Below are 24,062 nucleotides of genomic sequence, written 5' to 3'. Positions count from 1 at the left end.
TTCCATTTTTATAAAGGGTGTCTTCTTCAAGGTTTGGTCCTTTTATTTATTTATTTTTAAATAAAGGAAGAAGAAACTGGGGCTAAGAGGGTATCATGAGATTTGTCCAGGGTTACAAAGCTAGTGATAGAATGAGCCAGGCTTCCTCTCCTCTATATCCAGAACCCTCCACAGTATTCTGGGACCAGCAAGCATAAAAGCCTTAAAGCCCTCAGTGTGCTAAGTAATACGTGAAACCAGCTCGCTGAGGAAATTGCCTGGCTAAGGTTGCCCTGATCCAAACACTTTACATGGACTAATGTGTTTTAATCCTCGCAACCACCATGTGGGGTAGATCCTCTGATCAACCAACCCCATTCGTTCAGATGGAAAAATGCAGCAGGCACACATTCGTGAACTTGCTCACAGTCATAGAGCGTGTGAGGAGCAGAGCCAGAAAAGAGACTGAGGACAGTGTTTTATTCCACAGTATCAGGTGTTCCAAAGCAGTTCTACTCTATTAACTGTATCAGTGTAACAGCTTTAGGTTCAGATGCTCCAAACTAATGGATGGGACATATATAGGCCGCATTAACTGCTTAATGCAAATCCATAAACCTACAGATGAATGCTTTTAAAATATGTGCTTACAAGTCTGGCTAAGGGGCACTTGGGTGGCTCAGTTGGTTAAGTGTCTGCCTTCGGACTCAGGTTATGTTCCTAGGGTCCTGGGACAGAGCCCCACATCAGGCTTCCTGCTCAGTGGGGAGCCTGCTTCTCCCTCTCCCACTCCCCCTCCCCCTGCTCACACTCTCACATGCTCATTCTCAAATAAATAAAGTCTTCAAAAAAATAAACATTAATAAAAGTCTGGCTATTTAGGGGTGACGGGCTGGCTCCACTGGAGGAGCGTGTGACTCTTGATCACGGCGTTGTGAGTTTGAGCCCCATGTTGGGTACAGAGCTTACTTTAAAAAAAAAACTAAATATACTTTAAAAACCACCCAATTTAAATGAATAAAGAAATAATGGCTGGCTAGTAGTCTTCAAACCTGTGGGTTTTATCTTGGCGCATCAATGAGGCACAAATCAGCTTGATAACATGTGTGGATTTATTTCTTAAGATTCGAGTGCAAACTTAAAAAACAAGAACAAACCAAGCTTTTCATTAGGAATAAACACAAAAATTGAAGTAACAACCCCGCGATCATGCATTTTAACAGAAAGTACAAAAAATGAATACATTCTAATTTGTAACTACATTTGAAAATTAAAACATTCCTCTGGAGTTCCAAATATGACACAATCATTAACCTATTCTCATTCTGTCACCTCAGACATATCCATCATATGCTATCAGGAAAACACAGGCAAGGATTATTATTAATCAGCCTTTATGCCCAAAAGAAACATTCCTCTCCTTAACTTCTGACTCTTTGAATCATTTACCTGTATCTCAGTTCTGAAAGCTATACAATTATACCTCTGCTCTAAGAAAAAGAAAAGAAGCAATACAAGTATCAGGAGGCAAGATATTTTCATGTCATTAAAGCAAAAGTCACAAGTGTTCAACTTAGAAATGTACAGAATTGTAGTAAATTTTTAAAGTACAACTTCATTTGATGGCTGACACGTCATAACAGCGAACAATTTAAACAGGTATAAAAATGTAGGATTAAAATCTTTAGGCTCAAATACTTGAAAAGTCACTATGAATATGGTAAGATCGGTTTACATAACCATATATTTTTTTTTCTGATGAAAAATCAGGGGGGTAGTGGCATCTCCCTTGGTCCCTTAACAATATTTGGATTTTCTCAAAGAATTAGCAGCACCCAACTTTAAGTGTTGATTCCATGTTTCTAAAGGACCTTATACAACAGATTAGTTGGCAGTGTTCTAGCTTTCAGGAGATGGGACTGGGCAGGGTTGCAAACACGGGAGTATGCATGCATTCACATATTTGAAATCACCATTCCAGATGGGAAAACAATTCACATATTGAAAAAAAAAATCTAAGGGACTTGTCCTTGAAGGATCAACAGTGGGCCAGAACAGTAGAAGCTGAATAGTAGTCTACTTGATGACAGTGGTTTTTCAAGCTTCCAAGGCAAGTTGGGAAAAATGAGAATAATCACATACACATAACTTCAGAGAGAACTTGCCTTGAATTGGACACTGCAGAACACTGAACAGAAATCTTTACAAAAACCTTCATTCTTGCTTATAATAACATCAGATTATTTATTTTTTCCTTTTCACCACCATATACATAATATTTAAATATTTTCATTATAAATATCTTAGAGCAAAAAAGAATGTATTTAATTGCAGTGGTGGCCCACATCTGTACAAAGCAATGTAAGCAACATATATATATATATATATATATATATATATGCATATATATATATATGCATATGTGTGTGTATAAAATGATTAAGAAAAAAGTGCAAAGAATAACAGTATTAAGAATTTTTGCTTTTTACAGTAACTATGGTTCAAGTGTGAAAACCTGTCAGATCTAGAATCCCAGATTTTAATGAAAGAGTCAAAAAGAAGCCCACATGCCTAATTGCTGCACAAGTATCAGTCCCTTACTGAGTATCTTCCCTTTGCCCATATCGAGCATTTCCAGTTTCTAAACTTTTCACACAATCAGGAAAATAGTGGTAACAGTGTGTTCTTTCCCTGTCACTTCCCCAAACTCATCCATGTTGTCATCACTCAGAGATCCAAACAAGATATTGGGAAAGTCAGTCATCATAACCCGCTTTGTGCACATTAAAGCTAAATGAAAGGCTTTCTGAAATAAACTACGGATCAAGAATCGAATCAGCAACAGCAAACAGACCTTCAGTTCCAAGTGTAATTTAATACGAGGACATTTTCAAATCAATCCCTGTTATCATAGGTAAATTCCAAATTGAAATCCTTTCATAGGTTCAGTGCTATGCAAGGATCAGAATTCTAAATATTTATGATGGTTTCACCTTTTCAAATAAAGAAAGTGCTTCCTGTTAAAATTGGATTCATTTTTTCTCATCTTAACTCTTGGTCTCAGTTTTTTCTTTGGAAAAGACAGACAATTTTTGGCAGTCTTTAACATAATTTACCCTTAATCATTCAAATAATTAGTTACTGATTTTAAGACCTCCAAGTTTCAGAAAACCAATTCAATTTCCCTTTAAAAATATATTACTAAATATTTTTGGTGTGTTTAACGTTGTTGTACTCAGACTTCGGGCACTGTAATTATTCACAATATTACAAGGATTCTATGTCTAACTTATGCCAACAATTATGAATCCTAAAATGGTTTCCAAGGTACTACTATTTGATTCTATTATATTATGATTGAATTTTGCCTTCAAGAGAAATGGTTGGAAGAGAATTTCAAAGCCCTGCAGAACTCCTGCTTTGAGTAGTGTTAATACATATTTTTTTTTGTCATGCTTAGTATTTTAAGCTTCTTCTGAACTAGGAAGACAATAGACATTGGAAGATACAAATTGCTGCAAACTACATTCTACTCCAATTAATTTTGTTCCACATTATTTTCCTTTAAGAAAACAAGCATATCTTGGGCTAATTTTTAAAACAGAATTTTTGCTCTAAAATTAGTAACGCAGCTAAAGGGAAACAACTTCTCAATTTCAGCCACATGAGAACTAGGCAAAACTAAGTTAAAGTAGACTCAATGACTATCTTAATCACTTTGGGGTTTTTTTTTAAATTACCATGTCTTTAGAATGATATACCCCTTACATTCTAACAGCTCAACAAGGCTTAAAACTCTAGAACTGAAAACCCGCCAAGCTACCTCCTGCACAGCTGTAAATGAGAGGCGGCACTCTATTTGCCCCCGTACATTCGCTCAATGTCTTTGAGGTAATGGTTCTTCAGCTCCTTCCTCTTCAGTTTGAAAGCATCTGTGACCAAACCAGTTTCAGGCGTCCATGGCTCTGGACTTAGGCGAACCTTGATTGGAATTTCAAATCGCTCCAATTTCACTGAAATGAGAAGGGGGGAGGTAGGAGAGAGGGAGGGACAGGGGAGAGGGGAAGGGTTGGTTAATTTAGGGTGCTAGTATCTTACAATCTCAGTTTCATTGTAGAGTTCTTGAAGTGTACATAAATCGTTTCAGTTGCATGTAGTTTTAGCCCACACATTTTTTTTTTAATTCTATTGTATATGTAGACACGCTCCTCTTTCGAGTCTTCCTATTTGTCATTTCCTCTGCCTGGGCTCATCTTCCCTGTTGGTAGCTGCCTAGCTCACTTTCTTACTCCATTTCGGTGTCCGCTCAAATGCCGCTCCTCAGAGAAGGCCTCCTGGACCCTTCAGAACAGGAGTCCCTGAGTCTGCTTAGCCTCTCTATCCTCTGACATTACACTTTTTTTTTTAAAGATTTTATTTATTTATTTGACAGAGAGAGACACAGCAAGAGAGAGAACACAAGCAGGGGGAGCAGACTGGAGAGGAAAAGCAGGCTTCCCTCTGACCCGGGAGCCAGAGGCGGGGCTCGATCCTAGGACCCTGGGATCATGACCTGAGCTGAAGGCAGACGCCCAACTGACTGGGCCACCCAGGCACCCTGGACATTACACTTTCTTCAGAATGCTTCTCACCAGCCCACAGATTATAAATCCCCGTCTGACCTACTAGAAGGCAAGCTCCATGCAAGCAGGGGTCTTTTGTTCCCTGCCATCCATGGGGCTCCATCAAGAGCCCTCGATAAATGTGGACATATGTGTTCATTCATTCTGCGGAAAACTATGCCTCTAGACAACTGTTCTTCAGGAGCTGTATTCAACACTCAAGGAAGAATCAAAAGGGGGATGGTGAATTTCACACTTCAGTGGCATAAGGATGTGAGACAGCACATACTGTATCAGAGTTAAACAACTCAGCACGTGCGGAGAGAGGTAATGAGGCCACGCAATCAATCAATCAAGTACTCCATAATTTTAAATTCAATTATATCCCCTCAAGCTACTTACTATTAATACAGGCTCATCCTGAAAATCCTGACAGCCCCTTAACGGCAATGTCAAGCTACAGAGGAGCTATATGGCATGAGGTGAAGGGACATGGATCTGCATGGGTACAGCCTACCGCTAACCAGCCTGGGTGACTTTAGAAACAACTAGGTTTCCATGACAGGTGCCAAAACCTCAAATTCATGGAAGTTTTTGACCTAATACTGGCCTGGAGGTTTAGGAAAGCTTGCTTCAATTACTGAATTTCTCATTAAAATGAGAGAAAAATATCTGAGTGTGGAAAAATAATCCTTCAAATTACATAGAGCCAAATTCCTAAAAGTAGCCCCTGAAGAGGCAGTAAAAGAACAGGAAATTTGCTCAAATTTACTATATCTATTCTGTTGACACATCACAGCTCAGTTATGGGGAGGAGAGAGGCCCAAAGTAAACCCATCTGCTCCCCAAGTTCACATTTGGTTCTCAAAGAAACACTTCCATTCTCAAGTACAGATTTGGCTCCAGAACCTTTTATTTCATATTCTTTTCCTTATTTACATAGGCCCTATTCATAAAAGTCACTATATTTCATTTTTATTAACTAAATTCCTGTTCAAAGTGGGGAAAAGGCTACATGAGAGGTTTCATTTTGGGAACTCCTAAATATTATCTAGTACCACAAGCTTTAGAGAACAATGGGCAAACAGGATACACTGCCAGCAAGTGAGAAAGAGCAGGGGGAAGAAAAAACAAACAGCATTTTATGCATGCCATTTTATCGAAATTACCTACATTATGAAACAGAACCTACAGGTGGCAGCAAATGTCGACATTTCAAGCCACTGGTCTTTCTCAAATAACCACAAAACTACTAATTTGTATTCTCTTTTAAATTAGACTTTATAATTATTTGAGAGCAAGCGAGCACACATATGAGCGGGTAGGGAGAGGGTTAGTGGCAGAGAGAGAGAGCAAGAGAGAGAGAAAGACTCTCAAGCAGGCTCCATGCCTAGCATAGTGCCCAACCTGGAGCTCCATGCCATGACCCTGAGATCACGACCTGAGCCAAATTAAGAGTCCAACACTTACCTGACTGAGCTACCCAGATGCCCCTATTACTCTGTATTCTTAAGATAGATACTACCTATACCTGAAACCATGCCCGAAAGGTCAATGAGGCTGAAATGAATAGGAAATTTCAAGCTTGTTTTTCAGAGACCTGTTTCTCCCGAATCTGCTACTCTTTCTTTCCAGACCCCAACAACAAATCCACTAGCTCCCCTGGCAGAGGCATAAACTGAAGGCCAAGGGTATGGCTTTAGCCTGTGAACAAGCAAGGCTCTGCAAGCATTCCTTCCCAGAGATAGGGAATCCGAGACCCCATCCAGTTTATACTGGTTCATGGAGCTTGCACCTAGCCCTTCACCTTGTCCAAAGAGGACCTCCTGAAAGCAGGGGCCAAATTTTGCCTCATTTTAATATTAAGTCTGCATCCCCAACAACTCAGCATACAGGTTACAAATGTTTGCTCAAAGTCCACACTCCATCTTTCTTAAGAATCGTTAAGCTTGCCGCGCTGGGGTGGCTCAGTTGATTAAGCATCCGACTCTTGGTTTCTGTTCAGGTCATGACCTCGGGGTTGTGAGGTCCAGTCCCCGCCTCAGGCTCTCCGCTCAGCATGGAGTCTCCTTAACACTCACTCTCCTTCTCCTCTCTCCCCCACACTCTTTCTCTCAATAAATAAATCTTTAAAAAAGAGCCATGTTCCCCCACCCTTTTCATCAATATGTATATAATCTCAACCCCTGTAAATGTTAAAAACAAACAAACCAACCAACCTTGTCCTCTCCTGAACAGGTAGTAAAGGAACATGAAACTTGCTCAAATTAACCATGTCTACCTACTGAAACATTACAGCTCAGTTATAGGGAGGCGTCTGGAACTGTATTGTACCCTATATTGTACCCTAGAAATTAACATAACACTGTATGTTAACTATACTGGCATTAAAATAAAATTGAAAAAATAAAAATAAAAAAGGCTTTGTGGTTGTCAGATGCTACTTCTGATTAACTGTTTTTTGAGTGTTTGTTGTTTCCCTATAAAACTCAGCCAGGTACTGATTTCTTCTCCCTGAGTATCTGCCTATGACCCTTCCAACCGAGGCGTCCAACTTTCTTCCAATCCCTCGAAATGATTTAAAATGAAAACAGCCCTTTTTCTAAAACCCTAGGAACAGATGCTAGGCTACTTGAAATGAATGTCAGTGAAATGGCCACAGCGGCTCAACTTTAGACAACCTTCTTACCTGCTGCTGTGCATGGGCCACTCGAAAAGATCACCAGAGACATTAGAATGGCAAGCCAGGGAAATCTGTCCAGTGGCCAACGCCTGCCCTCCCTCCAGCTAAAGATGCTTCACACCTGATATCTAGAAACCATCTCACTGGCAGCTCTCAGGACTCAGGACAGGGGGTTTATCCTTTCCCCCAACCACTAACGTCTATTTTCTTTTTGTTTCCAGAGAAATGTCACTTATTAGTTCCCTGCCTGCTTGCATAATATAGGCCTAAGTTTGAAGGCCCACCTGCCCCACCACCTCCCGAAATGAGACAGCCGTTTAACTGAACTGACCTTCTCTAAGACTGCTGCAGGAGATGAGGAGCACACCTGTTCCCTAAGGTCCACAACACAACTCTAGCTACAAGGGAACAATACACACAATCATCTGTGTGATATTTTTCTAAGAAAAATCTTGGTCTAAAGGGGGATCTCCCCACTACTTCTAACCAGATCTGGGGGAGCCATGTCTTGGCAGTTGGAAGATAAATCTGTTGATTTAAAAATTTGGTCCCCCCCTTTCTCTAGTCACAATCTCAAGGAACCCAGTCACTGCACTAACCCCCTTAAACCTTTTCATCAAACAAAAAAGGGAATCGACACCTCCTGCCTACCAGGAGGATAGAATCTGATGTTTGTTGGGGAGAACGTTTTTACCCTGGTGGGGAATCAGGGCTCATGAACACATGAGGAAGAATCTTTCTATCACCTTAGGTGTGTTCACCAACAAAACTGCTCTTGTCACTGTTGCCCAACAAAAAGAAAATACATTTGTTAGCCTAGGTAGTTGTTGGTCACAAGATAGCAATGTTGATGGTCACATTGCTCAAGACTATATTATCTATGCACAACAGGCTCGGATATGTGCCATTTCTAACCAAACTGCAGTGTTTAGATAATCCTTCTGACCCAAGTAAAACTCACTCAGATAAAATCAGAGAGTGTGCCACTTGGCTGCCAGGAATTTCCCCAGAGATGTGTGGGAATTGACTGGTTTATTGGACACATTTCCTAGAACCCTGAAGGCATTAGGTCAATGGTACAGGGACTATTAAGATTTGGGTTATCTTTACATTATTTACATTGCATTAACTAAATATGTAATCATCAAAAATGCTTTCCAGTATGGTTCTAAAACAATCAAAAAAGGAACTAATATATTGATTGCGCCAAATGTCCACATTAAGCTAAATACCAGGAAATTTTCTAACAAAGTACAAAGTTGCCTCTTTCCTCAAATCTAGAAACTGCCCTTTTCCAGCAGGAAGCAGCCAGAGTGGTCACTGTCCCAATTCCCTCAAGATCCTCAAGATCGAGGAAGGACTATAAAGCAAGGGAAAGTGAAACCATGCACATAAGGTCAATGAGGTTGAAACAGGAAATTTCGAGCTTGTTTTTCAGAGACCTGTTTCTCCCGAATTAGCTATACTCTTTCTTTCCAGACCCCAACAACAAATCCACGAGCCCCCTTGGCAGAGGCATAAACTGAAGGTCAAAGAGTATGGTTTCAGCCTATGAACAAGCAAGGCTCAGAATACATTCCTTCCCGGAGATAAGGAGCCGGAGACCCCATCCAGTTTTACTGGTTCACAGAGTTTGCACCTAGCCCCTCACCTTGTCCTAAGATGACCTCCTGAAGGCAGGGGCCAAATTTTGTCTCACTTTAATGTTAAGTCTCTACCCCAAAGTGAAATGAGATGTATATTACTTGTCTGTTTGCTCAACGCGCAAGCTCCGTCTTTCCTCATTAAGAGTTGTAAATCCGCCCCTCTTCCTCCGTATGTATGTATTCCCAACCACTAAGATTATTTGAAAAAACAAAAAGAAAAACCAAAAAACTAAGAAAAAACCCTGTGCTCTCCCCCTTCGGGGAAGTGGATGTGAGACTTGCCCTCCTGTTGGTTCGGCTGCCTCTCAAATAAGCCCTCTCCTTCCTGTACACTCGCTGTCTCAGTGACTGGCTTTGTTGTGCGCTTGCACCCATGCTGGGTCGGGTTAGGTACCTCATGCTTCTATTTAAAACATGAAGAGGCCATCTATAAAAGATGTATGATTTCAGGCAGATTTAGCTGAATACAACCAAGACTATTTTATACTTTTTGCATTCAGTCTCTGAAATTGTCATTGGAAGCAAAAGTTTGGCAAGATAAGTATTTTGTGGCACAGGAAAACTAGGATTTATACATTGAAGCTCATGATGATTGTGTATTATCGAAATCATCAATTGTTTGATTTCCTGACTCAGTCTAGGAAAGTTATGAGAACCCAGCAGGTCCTAGAATTTTATTCCATTTTTCATCTGATTGTGATCCAGGTTGACTTTCCCCATTATTGCTTTTACACGGTGAAATGTACAATGACAAATTATTTAAGTTGCATTTTCCCCATCAGTACATTCAGAGAGTGACTAAGAATAACAGCCTATTGGCTGAAATACTTTTTGAAATAGTGAATTTAAAAAAAATTAGGATCTGTAGCAAAGAAAATTCTGGGAACCCAGTGACAGTAGTATAAAAAGTGTAGTATATCAATAATACTATAGCTGACAAAGCCATCTTCAGGAAAAAAAAAGTAAGTGCCTGTTTTTAGGGTCATAAACTTAATTTCGTATATGTTAATAGGCCATCTGTCATTTAAAACTTCATAGTGTCTAGAGTTAACTACAAGAAGTTAACTACTTCTTGGTGGAGCTGGGGGGCCTGGGTGGCCTGGTGGGTTAAGTGTCTGCCTTCAACTCAGGTCATGATCTCAGGGTCCTGGATCAAGCCCCATGTTGGGCTCCCGGGTCAGTGGGGAGCCTGCTTCTCTTTCTCTGTCTGAACCTCCCCCTGCTCATGCTCGTTCACTCTCTCCCTCTCTCTCTCAAATGAATAAACAAAATCTTTAAAATAAATGTTCTTCTTGGGGAAAAATAATTTTTTTTATTTCAACCTGGTAGTTAATATTATCAACTAGTGAGTAGAACCTAAATAGTTAATTTAAAAGAATAAATTATAGTAGACTAGTTAGGGAAATAGCAGTGCTTATATACGTCAGATAAAAGCATAAACATGTCTACAGGTTTTCTGAGCGACCAGGAACTTATATGGCAACAGAGTTGGAAACAAGCCTTTAAAATATACATTTTCTTTGACTCAGAAATTCCATTTCCAGGGATTCTAAATAAATAAATAAATAAATAAACAAACAAACAAACAAACATGATAATATGTTACATTTGTTTATAGTGTGTTGCCAGGGAGAGGAACTCACCCTAAAATCCAACAAAGACTTAAGTGGATATTCCTATGCTGGAATACTATTTAGCTATTGAAAATGACAATGCAATTCTGTATCTACTGACTTAGAAATAGGTCACTGATGCTGACAGGCTGGGTATGTATACCATAAACAATGTAACATTACCACCCAAAGATAACTACTAGAAAGTGATTTTTTTTTACTTCCTCCTTTATAATTTTCTGTACTCTCTAGTATTTTATGATGAGTATACATAACCTAATCAGGAAAATGATGTCTTCATTTTTTAGGAGAGAAAGCAACAGGTTAAAACTAGGTTAATAGCTTCCTAATAAACATGAAGAGTTGGGTGCCTTGTTGGCTCAGTTGTTAAGCATCTGCCTTTGGCTCAGTTCGTGATCTCAGGGTCCTGGGATCGAGCCCCATATCGGGCTCCCTTCTCCGTGGGAAACCTGCTTCTCTCTCTCCCCCACTCCCCCTGCCTGTGTTCCCTATCTCGCTGTATCTCTCTCTGTCACATCAATAAATAAAATCTTAAAAAAACCCACAAACATGAAGAGTTCACAGTTTCTCTCTGTTCCCTTGGAAAGTAATTTAAACAGTTTAAAATAATCTTTTAAATTAAAAAAGGTAGTAACCACAAGGAAACAGCTGAGATGAGAGAAAGAGGACACTGGGTGAGTAGTCAACAAAATTTTGGAAGACCCAAAGCAAACGGACTAGCAGTAACTGATGGAGAGTTGAGGGAGTTAAAGCTAACTGCCAAAAAAAGAAGAAAGATATAAAAGCTCACTGCCAACAGAGGACACCAGTGAGAGGCAAATGGACCTCTTGAGCCCATGCCTCTGAAGACAGAGGTGAGGGATACACCTCTGAAAAGAGAGTTCTGGTCCTCAGCCCTTTTTCAGAGGACAGCTCTTCTCCAAGAAGAAAATCTTGCCCTTTTTCAGAGGATAGCTCTTCTCCAAGAAGAAAATCACCTTGCTCTTCCTTAAGCAGGATGGCAACAGGTTTACTTTTTGGAAAGGCTGAACGAGAAAGACTCAGGACTCCAAGGACACTAGGTATGACAGGAGGAGGGAACAGAGCTGAAAACAAAAGGATGCTGTGAGGGTAAGAGCCACCCACCCCACCCTCTGCCCTTTTCCAATTTCTTCTTTTTGGGCCCCAAATGGGCAGTCATGCTACTATCCTCCAGGCAAGAGACTCAAGAAATCTTTACAGAAATGGGATGACTTCAGATACTAACTTTGAATAACCTCTCAGTGAAGCCCAGTGAGCTCTCCAAACACTATTTTAGTGCCTTGTTCTCAAGTATGAATGGACAGACAGGGACCAATGGGTATAGGAGAGGCTATGAGCAAAGCAAGCAGGAAGTGGAGCTTGTAGGAAATGACCAATAACAGGAGAAGAATACGCAGAAAAGGAATACCTTGAACATCCTCGGGGGAATAAGAGGCAACACAGTGAGTGCGTTCATGAAAGAGCAATAGGATGCTATTAAAAGAACATGGAGAAAAGAGGAAAGAGCTCTTGAAAACTAAAATTCTGACACTGGAAGTTGGAAATTCAATAGACAGAGAGATGACAAAGTGGAAGGGTTCTGCCAGAATATAAAACAAAAAGGACAAGATAGAAAACAAAAGGGAAAAAAGGATAATAAATCTAGAGGATGAAAACAAGAGGTCCAACAACCATATAAAAGTAGTCTCAGATAAAGACACAAACACAGAACTTGGGGGAGAAAAGCCATAAAAAGAGTAGGTTTTAAAAACCCTGCATTATGAAAACAAAATAGATAGACATCTCAAAGAGCCTAATGCATAAAACATCATTAAATGACTTCTAGGTACTTAGTAGACAAGCAATTTCTTACTTACTGGCATTGGCAGCTTCTCTAATTTCTTTCAGTATTTCAGCTTCCATGGCAGGATTATTGCAGATATCAACCCAAGATCCTTCCACTCCTTTCTGTTGTGCCAAAAGTGTCAACCTTTTCTGATTAGGAACCACAAAACTAATCACATAGGACTGATCACTAAAAATTTAGAAAATAACACAAAATGGAAATTAAAACATTGAGAACAATCATTTTTACATTATCGACTTGAACAGTACACATAATTTCAAATACATATTTCTGTTAAGTGTTACAGTTTCATTAAGAAGTAATAAAACCCACAGCACCTGGGTGGCTCAGTCAGTTAAGGGTCTGCCTTCAGCTCAGGTCATGATCCCAGGACCCTGGGATCGAGCCCCATGTTGGGTTCTCTGCTCAGAAGGGTGCTTGCTTCTCCCTCTCCTTGCCACTCCCCCTGCTTATTCTCTCTCTCTCTCTCTCTCTCTTTCTCTCTCTGTGTGTGTGTTAAATAAATAAAATCTTGAAAAAAAAGAAGTAATAAAATCCATAGTACTGGCATAAAGATAGACATTTAACCAATGGAGCAGAACAGAAAGCCCAGAAATAAATCCCTGCACATATGGTCAAATGATGTTCAATAAGGGTACCATCACCACTCAATGGGGAAAGGACAGTCTCTTTAACAAATGAGTGTTCAGAGAATTGGATATCCCTTCGTAAAGAAATGAAATTGGACCCTCAGTCAACACTACACATGAAAATAACTCAAAAAGGATCAAGGACTAAATATGTAAGAGGTAAAATTATAAAATGTCTAAAAGAATATATAGGGGAAAAGATTCATGACACTGGATTTGACAATGCTTTGACACCCAAAGCAGAGGCAATAAAAGAAAAAACTGATAAATGGGAGTACAATAAAAATTTAAAAATTTCAGCATATCAAAGGACATAGTCAACAGTGTGAAAAGTCAATCTATGGAGCTGGAGAAAGTATTGGTTAGCCATATAGCTGATAAGAAGTTAATATCTAGACTATATAAAGAACTCCTGTAACACAACAGCAAAAAAGAAAACGCAAGTAACCCAATTAAAATATGGCCAAAGACCTAAACTTATAAAACTCCTAAAAGAGTATGGGTAACCTCCTTGACATCAGCCTTAACAACGTGTGTTGTTGGATTTGGTACCAAAAACAAAGGCAACGAAAGCAAAAATAAACAAGTGGCACTATATCAAACTAAAAAGCTCTGCACAGCCAAGAAAACCATTAGCAAAATGAAAAGGCAACATACAGGGGTGCCTGGGTGGCTCAGTCAGTTGAGCATCTGATTCCTGATTTTGGCACAGGTCATGATCTCAGGGTCATGAGCTCGAGCCCCACATTGAGCCCCACATTGGGTTCCTCACTCAGTGGGGAGTCTGCTTGAGATCTTCCCTTTCCCTTTTCTCCTCCCCCGCAAATAAATAAACCAATCTTTTAAAAAAGGCAACCTACAGAACGGGAGAAAGTATTTGAAAATCATTTATCTGGTAATGGGTTAATAACCAAAATGCAAGAAGAAGTCCTGCAACTCAAGAGGGAAAAAATCCAATTAAACAATGGGCTGAGGGACACCTCGGTGGCTCAGTGCGTTAAAGCCTCTGCTTTCGGCTTGGGTCATGATCCCAGGGTCCTGGGATTGAGCCCTGCATCAGGCTCTCTGCTCAGTGGGGAGCCTGCTTCCCCTTCTTCTCTCTCTGCCTGCCTCTCTGCCTACTTGTGACCTCTGTCTGTCAAATAAATAAATAAAAATCTTTATTAAAAAATGGGTTGAGGGCGCCTGGGTGGCTCAGTAGGTTAAAGCCTCTGCCTTCGGGTCAGGTCATGATCCCAGGGTCCTGGGATCGAGCCCCACATCAGGTTCTCTGCTCAGCAGGGAGCCTGCTCCCCCCTCTCTGTGCCTGCCTCTCTGCCTACTTGTGATCTCTGTCCATCAAATAAATAAATAAAATCTTTTAAAAAATGGGTTGAGAAAGCAAATAGACATTTTTCCAAAGACAACATACAAACGGCCAGCAGGCACATGAAAAGGTGCTCAGCATCACTCATCATCAGGGAAATAAATGCAAATCAAAACCACAATAAGATAACATTTCAAGCCTGTCAGTATGGCTATCATCAAAAAGACAGGAGATAACAAGTGTTGGCAAGGATGTGGAGAAAAGGGAACGTGGCACACTGTTGGTGGGAAGGTAAATTGGTGCAGCTGCCATAGAAAACAATGTGGATGTTCCTTAAAAAAAAAAAAGGCAAAACAAAAAATAGAATTACTGTATGATCTAGCAATCCAATTGCTTGGACAAAGAAATATAAATCCAAAGAATATGAAAAGATATTGAAGAGGTATCTGAATTCCCATGTTCACTGCAGCATTAGTCACAAAAGCCAAGATAGAGAAACAACCTGTGTTCGTCAATGGATGAATGAATAAAGAACATGTTGGGTGTGTACACACACACAAGGAAATATCATTCAGCTAAGACACACACACAAGGAAATATCATTCAGCTAAGAGAAAGAAACTTCGGCCATTTGTGACAACACAGATGAACCCTGAGGGTGTCATATTAAGTGAAATAAACCAGAGAAAGACAAATATTGCATGGTATCACTTACATGTGGAATCATTAAAAAAAAAGTGAAACTCAGAGTAGAAGTCGTTGCCAGGGACTGGGGGAAATAGGAACAGGTTGGTAAAAGGGTACAAGCTTTCAGCTAGAAGATAGATAGGGTCTGAGGATCTAATGTAAAGCATGTTGACTACAGTGGATAAAACTATATTGTGTAACTTGCAAAGAAGAGAGAACAAATTTTTAATGAGCAAAAGACTTCACATTTCTCCAGAGGTGATACACAAATGACCAAAGAGCATATGAAAAACTGTTCCATGTCACTAATCATGAGCGGGGAGATAGCCCTTCACACCCATTAAGATGACTCCTATCAAAAAAAGAGAAATAAGTGTTGGTGAGGATGTGGAGAAATGTGAACCCTTGAGCAGTGTTGGTAGGAATGTAAAAATGGTGCTGCAGCTGTGGTAAACAGTATGGTGGTTCCTCAAAAGATAAAAAATGGAATGGCCATATGACCCGGCAATCCCACATCTGGGTATATATCTGGAAGAACTAAAAGTAGGATCTTGAAGAGATATTTGTATAACCATGTTCATAGCAGTAGGATTCGCAATAGTCAAGAGGCAGAAGCCACCAAAGTTGGCCATTGATGGATGAATAGATACACAAAATATGATCTATACACCCAATGGAACATTTTTAAAAGATTTTATGTATGTATTTGAGAGAGAGGAAAGAGAAAGAGAGGGAGTATGAGCCAGGGGAGGGGCAGAGGGAGAGGGAGAAACAGACTCCCTCCTGAGCAGGGAGCCCAGCATGGGGCTTGATCCCAGGATCCTGGGATCATGGCCTTAGCCAAAGGCAGAGGCTTAACCCACTGAGCCACCCAGGTAACCCCATCCAGTGGAACATTACTCAGCCTGAAAAAGGAAGGGAAATTCTGACATCTTCAATATAGATGAGCCCTGAGGACATTATGCTCAGTGAAGGAAGCCAGTCACAAGAGAAATACTGTATGATTCTATTTATATGAGGTATCTAGACTAGTCATATTAACAGAAACAGGAAGGAGAATGGTGGGGGCCAGAGTCTGGAGCCAAGGAAAATGGGGAGTTGTTTAATATCTAGAAAGTTTCAGTTCTGCAAGATAAAAAGTTCTAGAGTCTGACTGCACAATGATGTAAATATACACAACACTAGTCAACTATACACTTAGAAATGGTTAAGATGATAACTTTTATGTTCTGTGGGGGTTTTTTTACAGTTACATTTTAATTTTATTTATTTATTTGACAGACAGAGATCACAAGTAGGCAGAGAGGCAGGCAGAGAGAGGGGGGAAAAGCAGGCTCCCTGCTGAGCAGAGAACCTGAAGTGGGGCTGGATCCCAGGACCCTGAGATCATGACCTGTGCCAAAGGCAGAGGTTTAACCCACCAAGCCACCCAGGCACCCCTACAGTTACATTTTTTAAAGGGTGTGATAAAGCCCCTAAAAATAAACCCTATTAACACAAAAAGAAAATGGTCCAATCCCTTAGATTTTTTTATTTCAAAAACTTGTAGTAGCTGTGTAAACTTCCTAGGAAATTACTTCACAACTTATCTCAGTTGTTAAGGATGTTCAATGAAGTAAGTTCTGTGGCACAGCTAAGTAATTTAGCAAGACGTTGTAGGTGTTGAAGAATTAGTTAAAATGTCTCTGTTAGGGACACCTGGGTGGCTCAGTGGGTTAAGCCTCTGCCTTCGGCTCAGGTCATGATCTCAGGGTCCTGAGATTGAGCCCCGCATCGGGCTCTCTGCTCAGCGAGGAGCCTGCTTCCTCCTCTCTCTCTGCCTGCCTCTCTCTCTGCCTACTTGTGCTCTCTCTCGATGTCAAATAAATAAATAAAACCTTTTTTAAAAAAATGGCTCCATTATCTCAAATGATCTTCAGGCTGGTTAACTTTCAGAAATGTTTAACATTCCCCAGTGCTGATGAAATGTTGGTGTTTCCCTTATGATTACAAATGATCAAAATGTCTTCTAGTTGTCCTTCCACTGTGAGTACAAGGAAGCACAAATGCAACTTTTGAAAAATTACCTTTTGGCAAATGCACAGATGTTGTCTATAAGTGGACAATTCTTCAGTGCTGCTTCTACTTTTCCCAGAGATACATATTCTCCTGCTTGCAACTTCACCAGGTCTTTCTTACGATCTGTAAGATGAAAAATGAGGAATGTTAAGTCACCCACAGTCCATTTTATTAAGGTATATACAATTCTGATTTTCTTTCACTCTCACTGCCGTCATCTTGAGTGACAAAGAGATTTCTTCTAAAGTCTCCTCAAATCTTCTTACATATAATGCTTGCCCATGCACATCACTTAAAAAGAAAATACCTAGCTGAAGAAGTACTGGCTAAAATGTTAGACCCCATACAGAATGCTTCGGTATCTTACTATAATCTTAACCACCATAATCAAGTGAATAGAAGGAAAAGGATCTGAGCGCACTCGATTTGAATGGGCGGCTTGGCCCATTATAAGCCATGTGAGCCTGGGCACGACAGCCGACCTCTCCAGCTCTCAGTTTGATCAGAGATATTGACACAAGCATGTAGCACAATGTCAGGCATAGGGAACACAATTAATTAACGTGAATTCCCTATTTCCCATATTTGACATCATCTTGTTAAAACAACAGGGCTCCTGGCACAGGATGGCATGGCTTGAATAATCATCCATTGCCTTACGACTTTCGTACAAGTGCCGGCTTGCCTACCTCTAGCCTAACCCACTCTACATGCCCATAGAAACTACCTTTGATGCCAGGGCAAATAAGGATCAAGGGGGAAAAAAAAGCAGGGGAGGGGAAGGGATTGGTTCGAGATTGAACCATGCTTACTGGGGATTTCCCCAGCAGATCTAACTTCTAGATGAAGAACCACTTTTCCCGGGAGATCTCTAACTATATTCAGGTCAGGCATGGGTCCAGGGACAGATTTAAATGGACCACTGGAGATACAACTGAGGAAATCTGATGGCTTGAAAAGGACTGGACTGGGACCCTAAAGACTGGTCCTTGCCAGCTAGCTCATTGAATTTTACTTTCAGGTTCTGCCTGCTTAAAGTGAATAGCATAAAGGCTCTCTTGGAGTTCAAAGTCTATCTCAGTTGGCTCAGTGAGAGCAGTGTCAAACCAACCGACATTCTCAGATGAATGGACTGCTATTGAGAATTTATAATTTTCTAAGGTTCAGGGATAACTGGGGCTATATAAATAGCCACTAGGGAAAGTAATGTGTCCACACTGCTTCTCGAGTGGGGAGGTAAGTGGGGAGGGATTCTACTCTGTGGTGTTCTATGGTATTCTAGGTAGGGTATGTTACAGTAGATGGTTATACAGTGCCATGTGTAGTTGACCAAAAAAACCCTCTTTTGTGTAATCTTTGTGTTCTTGCAAAATGAGAATACACTGACCTATAATCTGCAAACATCCATCAGGATGAAATTCTCCAATATCACCAGTACAAAACCACCTTTGTCCATTTTCATCCACAGAATAATCCTCTGCTGTTTTCTCCTCATTCTTAAAATAGCCCATGGAGATATTCTGTCCACCAATTACAATTTCACCTCTGGGGTTCGGCTTGTCGTGAATTGTATAACCGCCTGGAAGACATTAAATGAAATTAGTTACTGTTCTAACACAGAATGTACTTGCATTAATTCTTAAAACTCTTACACTGATTCTGTGGATCAAATTTTCTGTCACTTCTGGTGAGAATATTAGTTTATATTTATTCCATGGATGTGAGAAGCAGCAAGGAAGGCTCGATGATAATCACCAGCCACCAACTATACCAAACCTCCCCAGTGTGAAAAAATTTTCACACTTCAAAATGGGCTTCATAGAGCTCTGTTAAGACAAAAGTACCCCCAAGAAGGGTAACACTTGAAGCTGTTATAAGTTACTAGTATGCGGTCATCAATGTATTTCAGATTGTTTCCCTAAAGACGTTTTATTTGCTTAATCTTGTTTACATTTTTGTTAGTAACATACAGTGCAGTATCAGCGTCAGGAGCAGAATTCAGTGTTTCATCACTTACACATACCCAGTGCCCATCACAAGCGCCCTCCTTAATCCCCATCCTCCATCTAGCCTCTCCCCCACCCACTTCCCTCCATTGATGCTGTTTGCTCTCTATCGTTAAGAGTCTCTTAGGGTTTGTTTCTTTCTCTCCTTTTTTTTTTTTTAAGATTTTGTTTTAGACAGAGAGAGAGAGAAAGAGTATGCACACATGCACGCATGCGTGAGCGGGAGGAGGGGCAGAGGGAGTAGCAGACTCTCCGCTGAGCAGGGAGCCAGATGCTAGGCTCCATCCCAGGACCCAGGGATCATGACCTGAGCTGAAGGCAGATCCATAACCGACTGAGCTAGCCAGGCACCTCCCTTTCTCCCTCTCCCTTTCTCTCTCTCATGTACATGAGTACATGTACATGCACTCACTCTTTTTTAAGGGTTTAATACAAGAGAGCAGGTAGAAAGAGGGAAAGGGAGGCTAGGAGAAAAAGGAGGGAAACTTTATTTTCTTAACTTTGCCTATAACCAGTCATGACTTTAAAAGTGAGAACACTGAAATAATTGACAATAACTCTAGAATCTCTTACCACTACTCATTACCTGTTTATTACTGAGTAAAACTTGCTTGCTTACCTGAAGGGAAATATACAAAAATCTGAATTCATAATCTGAGATGTTGATTGGATTTTATGTCCTAAAACAATTAAAGCTGCTCTTAAAAATTTTAAACTAGTCAGTATTTGAATTGGACGAAACCCACTGTACATAAAACATTAAGATCATTCCTATTCTAGAGAGCAAAGGTTCCTTCACAGCAAGAAAAATTCCCAAATACATTTGCACAAATAGACCCACTCCCCCAATGAATATTAAGGCTCGATGCCAGAAAATCAGAAACAAAAATTAGAGGCAAAATTTGCCTTACCAAGTTGTAGCAATATACCTCGTTTCTCTGATTTCACTGCCTCATAAATAACCCATCGAACAAAAACAATTGTGATGCCGAGACTCAACAGAGCCAGACCCATATTCCCTATATTCTCTCCAGATTTCTATCCTAGAATTGGAATGACACAGCCTGGGAGGACTCATTCCCAAGATGCAAAACTCTTGGGAATGCAACTGGATTTTAAATGTGGTTCAGTGGCCATTTGCTTGTGAAGCACTGAAACAATATACATCTTAAGAAAGTCGAAGAAAAGAAACAATTTCAGGGACTTCAAGTATATGTCAGATAAAGCCCATTCATTTTCTTGAGTTTGAACAACCTAGGGGAATTGTCCTAAAAGGTAACTAACTGGTCCTTTAAATTTTCAGTCTACGGCTCCATCCCAAGGTGAATATTCCCTTTTAAAATTTTAAGTTTCTAATTACTTTTGCTTCATCTGGCAAAGCCAGGCTGCTAATTATTTTGCAATTAATGCACATATTTCGTATTTGTCACACTTTCTTCAGGTACACTGGTTCACTTTTGCCTTTAGCTGATTTAGAAAAAGGATTATTGCCAATGTCTGTAAAGCCCAGGCTCCTCTTCATAGTCACATATAAAAATAAAATTATACAAATAGCTGGAGAATTGAGTCTCAACTGTGAAAATATTTCCTGGGGTCAAAAGCTAAGGGGTTGTTGGTGTGTGTGTGTGTGTGTGTGTGTGTGATCAGTCACTCAATCCCCTAACAATCTGAGGATTCATTTCCCAGCCCTAACCTCCTCACTAGCAAAGTTGAGATTCAAAAGATGGAATACATCTTCTCCAAACCTAGGGAATGGCCCACTAAGAATGTTTTTCCTCTTTACCATCAAGTTTTCTCAAGTTCAGAATCACCACGCCTGTATTCTAGAGATTTTCTTTTCCTCTTCGGAACCTGATGATGTTACCAAGGAGAAAGCAAGCATGGGGTATGAGCAGCAGAAAAGACTCACACAGCACCACAGACCACCTAACACTTTAAGGACTGGGCATCTTGATGCTCAAGGTGGTGTGCAGCATATCTAGAACAGTGGAACTTGTCATAAAATTCTTACCTTCCTGCCAGTCTTTTAGCTTAATTTCACAGCAAATGAGAGGGGCTCCAACTCTGCCAGTAGTATAGTCAGTAACTATGAGGGAAAAGGAAACAAAGATATTAGCATACACATTTCAGACCCACCTGAGACCAGCAATACTGGAGTCCAAGCCAGAGTCTCACAGATGACAGAAGAGAGACCATCGTGAGTGCAGTGCAAAGTGTGGTCAGGGTTTCGATATCTCAAGCTCATTTCAACAGTGCAATCAACACCAGCTGTTGTTACATCATTTTTGTTTCTCACGGGCTGTATTTCAGATAATGAAGTACAAAGCCCTCTGGTAAAGGAGAGCTCGCTCCACCATGACCTACCTAGGATTACAGTAAGATGGATCTGGAGTGGAATTCCTTCTCTACCATTCACTGACTGGCTGTGCAACTTGACAAATTACTTAACCCCACTAAGCCTCCATTTCCTCATCTATTAAATGGGGAGAGTAAGAAAACCTACTTCTTAATAGAGATATATGCTATAGGGATTCAATGAGATGATGTGTGGAAGGTGCTTAGTACTTCCTAGCACAAACTAAGTTTTCGATGAACCTTAAATGTTTTTACCAAACATGAGGATGACAATGATGACGATATTCTTCTTCTGTAAGCTGGAAGTCCTGCTATCCATAATCAACCTAGCATTATATTAAATACTGAAAAGAGAAAACACATAAAGGACCACATGTGTTATGTGCCCTCAGTGAGCTTACAAACAACCTACCTGAGCCAAAATGCATGTGAAGCAATTTAGAGCACATTTAAATACTCAAGCGCACAGTCATGGAAGCGAGCACCACGGTTACCTCAGAGACTAGCAAGATCAGTGTAAAACTGGGAAAGACTTCACTGAGGAGTCGAGCATAAAAAGGCAGCTGTGACCAGTTAGCCAAAGGGCATTCTAAGAGAAGGGAACAGAAGCTACAGAGAGGTGAGAGCAAGAAGGCCCAGATGAGAAAGAGTAAGAAAACTGGCTTGTCTGGAGAGCAGAGCCAGGTACAAGGAGATATGAGAAATCATGGAAAATGACAATGGCTACAATGGCGCCAGATTAAAGATGTCTGGAAAGCTCGGCTGGCCGGGAATGAAGCAGTGTTTGAGGGGGAGGTGTCTAAAACAAGTACATACGATGAATCCAAAGTGCAATCATGGAGGCATGGCACAGCCGGGGAGAGGCTGTTACAGCAGAGCAGTGTGAAGTAATAAAAGGCGGGATGCCAAAGGCGACATGAAGGGAGGGACCAGTCCAGTGAAGAAGTGGGAAGATCTGATCCAAGTTGAAGATATTTAATTAGATGACTTTAAAGTGAATGCTCTGAATGAATTTAAGGATGCTAAGACCACTGTCACAAACAATTTGTGAGGTGGTGAGATGGTCTGGGATGTTGCATATGATTCTGAACATAATGAACTTAAAGTGAAAGTGGGATGATCCCCCAAATATTACCATACCCAGTATTTCCCAATCCAAGATGATTTTGCCCCTCGGGGGATATTTGGTAATGTTTCCAGTTATTCCACTGCTGTAACTGGGAGGAGTGAGTTACCCCTGCTATCCATTCATCCAGCCACTGAACAACTTACGACACACCAGACAGCCCAAACAATAAAGAACTCTCTGGTTCAGGATTTCAGTAGTGCCAAAGTTGAGAAACACTGCCATGGGATGATGGAAATGACAGAAGAGGAAACAAACAAGAAGTCAGGGTGGGAACATGCGTTCAAGAGGGAGCATGAAAATGATACTTTATTCTAAGAGTGCAGTTCTCTGAAGAAGGAATCATTTGGAGAGAGAAGTTTAAAGGCCCAGGGTGACAGAATTCTGAGGACTGACAAAATGGCATAAATATTTACAAGGCTTAAAAATAAAGGGCACATGTGATAGTTCAATTAAAAGTTACTGAAAGTCTTCAGGTTTGCCCTGAACCTGATATCACGTAATGAGGTATAAAAATACCATAGTTCCTAAAGCTAATGCCAATGGGTTTTATCAGCACCAACTAACATTGAATTATTTGCCACGTTACCAACACTTACCTTCAGTAACTGTCCCAGCACCACACGATTCTGTGAGTCCGTAACCCTGACCCACTGGGCAGCAGAAGCAGACATTCATGAATCGGTGTGTCTGTGGTGACAGTGGCGCTCCACCAGACAGCATCATACGGACATTCCCCCCCAGCAAAGCCTTTACCTTCTTAAACAGTAACCTTGAGAAAATGAAAAAGGAGGAGGGATTGTTTTAATGCATGCATTTGTTATTCTTGGTGACATCCTAATTTATAAGCTCTGAGCAAGACTGCTCAACTTGGCTGGACACCTAAGTTTGAGAACCATGGTGGTAATTAATGAGAGGTTAACAAAGTGACAACTAGTAACACTTTAAAAAAAGGCAGAAAAATGCCAGATGGTAGTGACACCTGTGGTGAGCCCAGCATAACATCCGGAGAGGTTGAATCATTATGTGATATGCCTGAAACTAAGGGAACATTATGTGTCAACTGTACTTTAATTTTTAAAAATGCCAGAGAAACTCTTAAAAAAGCAAAAAAGAATGCAGTGTCAGGAAATTGCTTTGACATACAGTAAATGAAAGAAAATGATGTCATTGAAAGAAATAAATTACAGCTCTCTTTAGAACATTTAGTTATCAACTTCTCTTTCTCTTAATGAAAAATGTTTCCCCATCTCCACTCTCCTAGCACTGCACTTTAAATAGCCGTTATAGTCATATACCTATTATACTGTTCTATGAAGACAATACACTGGAAACTTTATGCAGAATAAAATCTTGAGTATCACTTTTAGTTAGACGTGACCTTTTTTTTTTTTTTTTAAATTTTTTATTTTTTATAAACATATATTTTTATCCCCAGGGGTACAGGTCTGTGAATCACCAGGTTTATACACTTCACAGCACTCA

At 40.4% G+C, this 24,062-nt stretch overlaps 1 protein-coding gene across 7 annotated transcripts in view; it reads right to left on the bottom strand.

Moving 5' to 3' along the window:
* Positions 1 to 2,374: 2,374 nt before the first annotated feature.
* Positions 2,375 to 24,062, bottom strand: part of ACSL4 (acyl-CoA synthetase long chain family member 4) — an 86,716-nt gene continuing 65,028 nt past the window's right edge. For all 7 annotated transcript variants that reach the window (XM_059386099.1, XM_059386104.1, XM_059386101.1 and 4 more), the window contains 6 exons: positions 23,177 to 23,349; positions 21,108 to 21,182; positions 18,478 to 18,669; positions 17,099 to 17,213; positions 12,421 to 12,578; positions 2,375 to 3,992 (listed from right to left, as the gene is read on the bottom strand). In XM_059386099.1, coding sequence (XP_059242082.1) covers positions 3,835 to 3,992; positions 12,421 to 12,578; positions 17,099 to 17,213; positions 18,478 to 18,669; positions 21,108 to 21,182; positions 23,177 to 23,349 — 871 coding nt within the window. In that variant the 3' untranslated portion in view covers positions 2,375 to 3,834. The remainder of the gene's footprint in view (positions 3,993 to 12,420; positions 12,579 to 17,098; positions 17,214 to 18,477; positions 18,670 to 21,107; positions 21,183 to 23,176; positions 23,350 to 24,062) is intronic.

Source organism: Mustela nigripes, chromosome X (genome assembly GCF_022355385.1).
Source record: "Mustela nigripes isolate SB6536 chromosome X, MUSNIG.SB6536, whole genome shotgun sequence".
Lineage (NCBI taxonomy): Eukaryota > Metazoa > Chordata > Mammalia > Carnivora > Mustelidae > Mustela > Mustela nigripes.
Note: the sequence above shows the minus strand (reverse complement) of the source record. Positions and strands in the feature narration are given on the sequence as shown.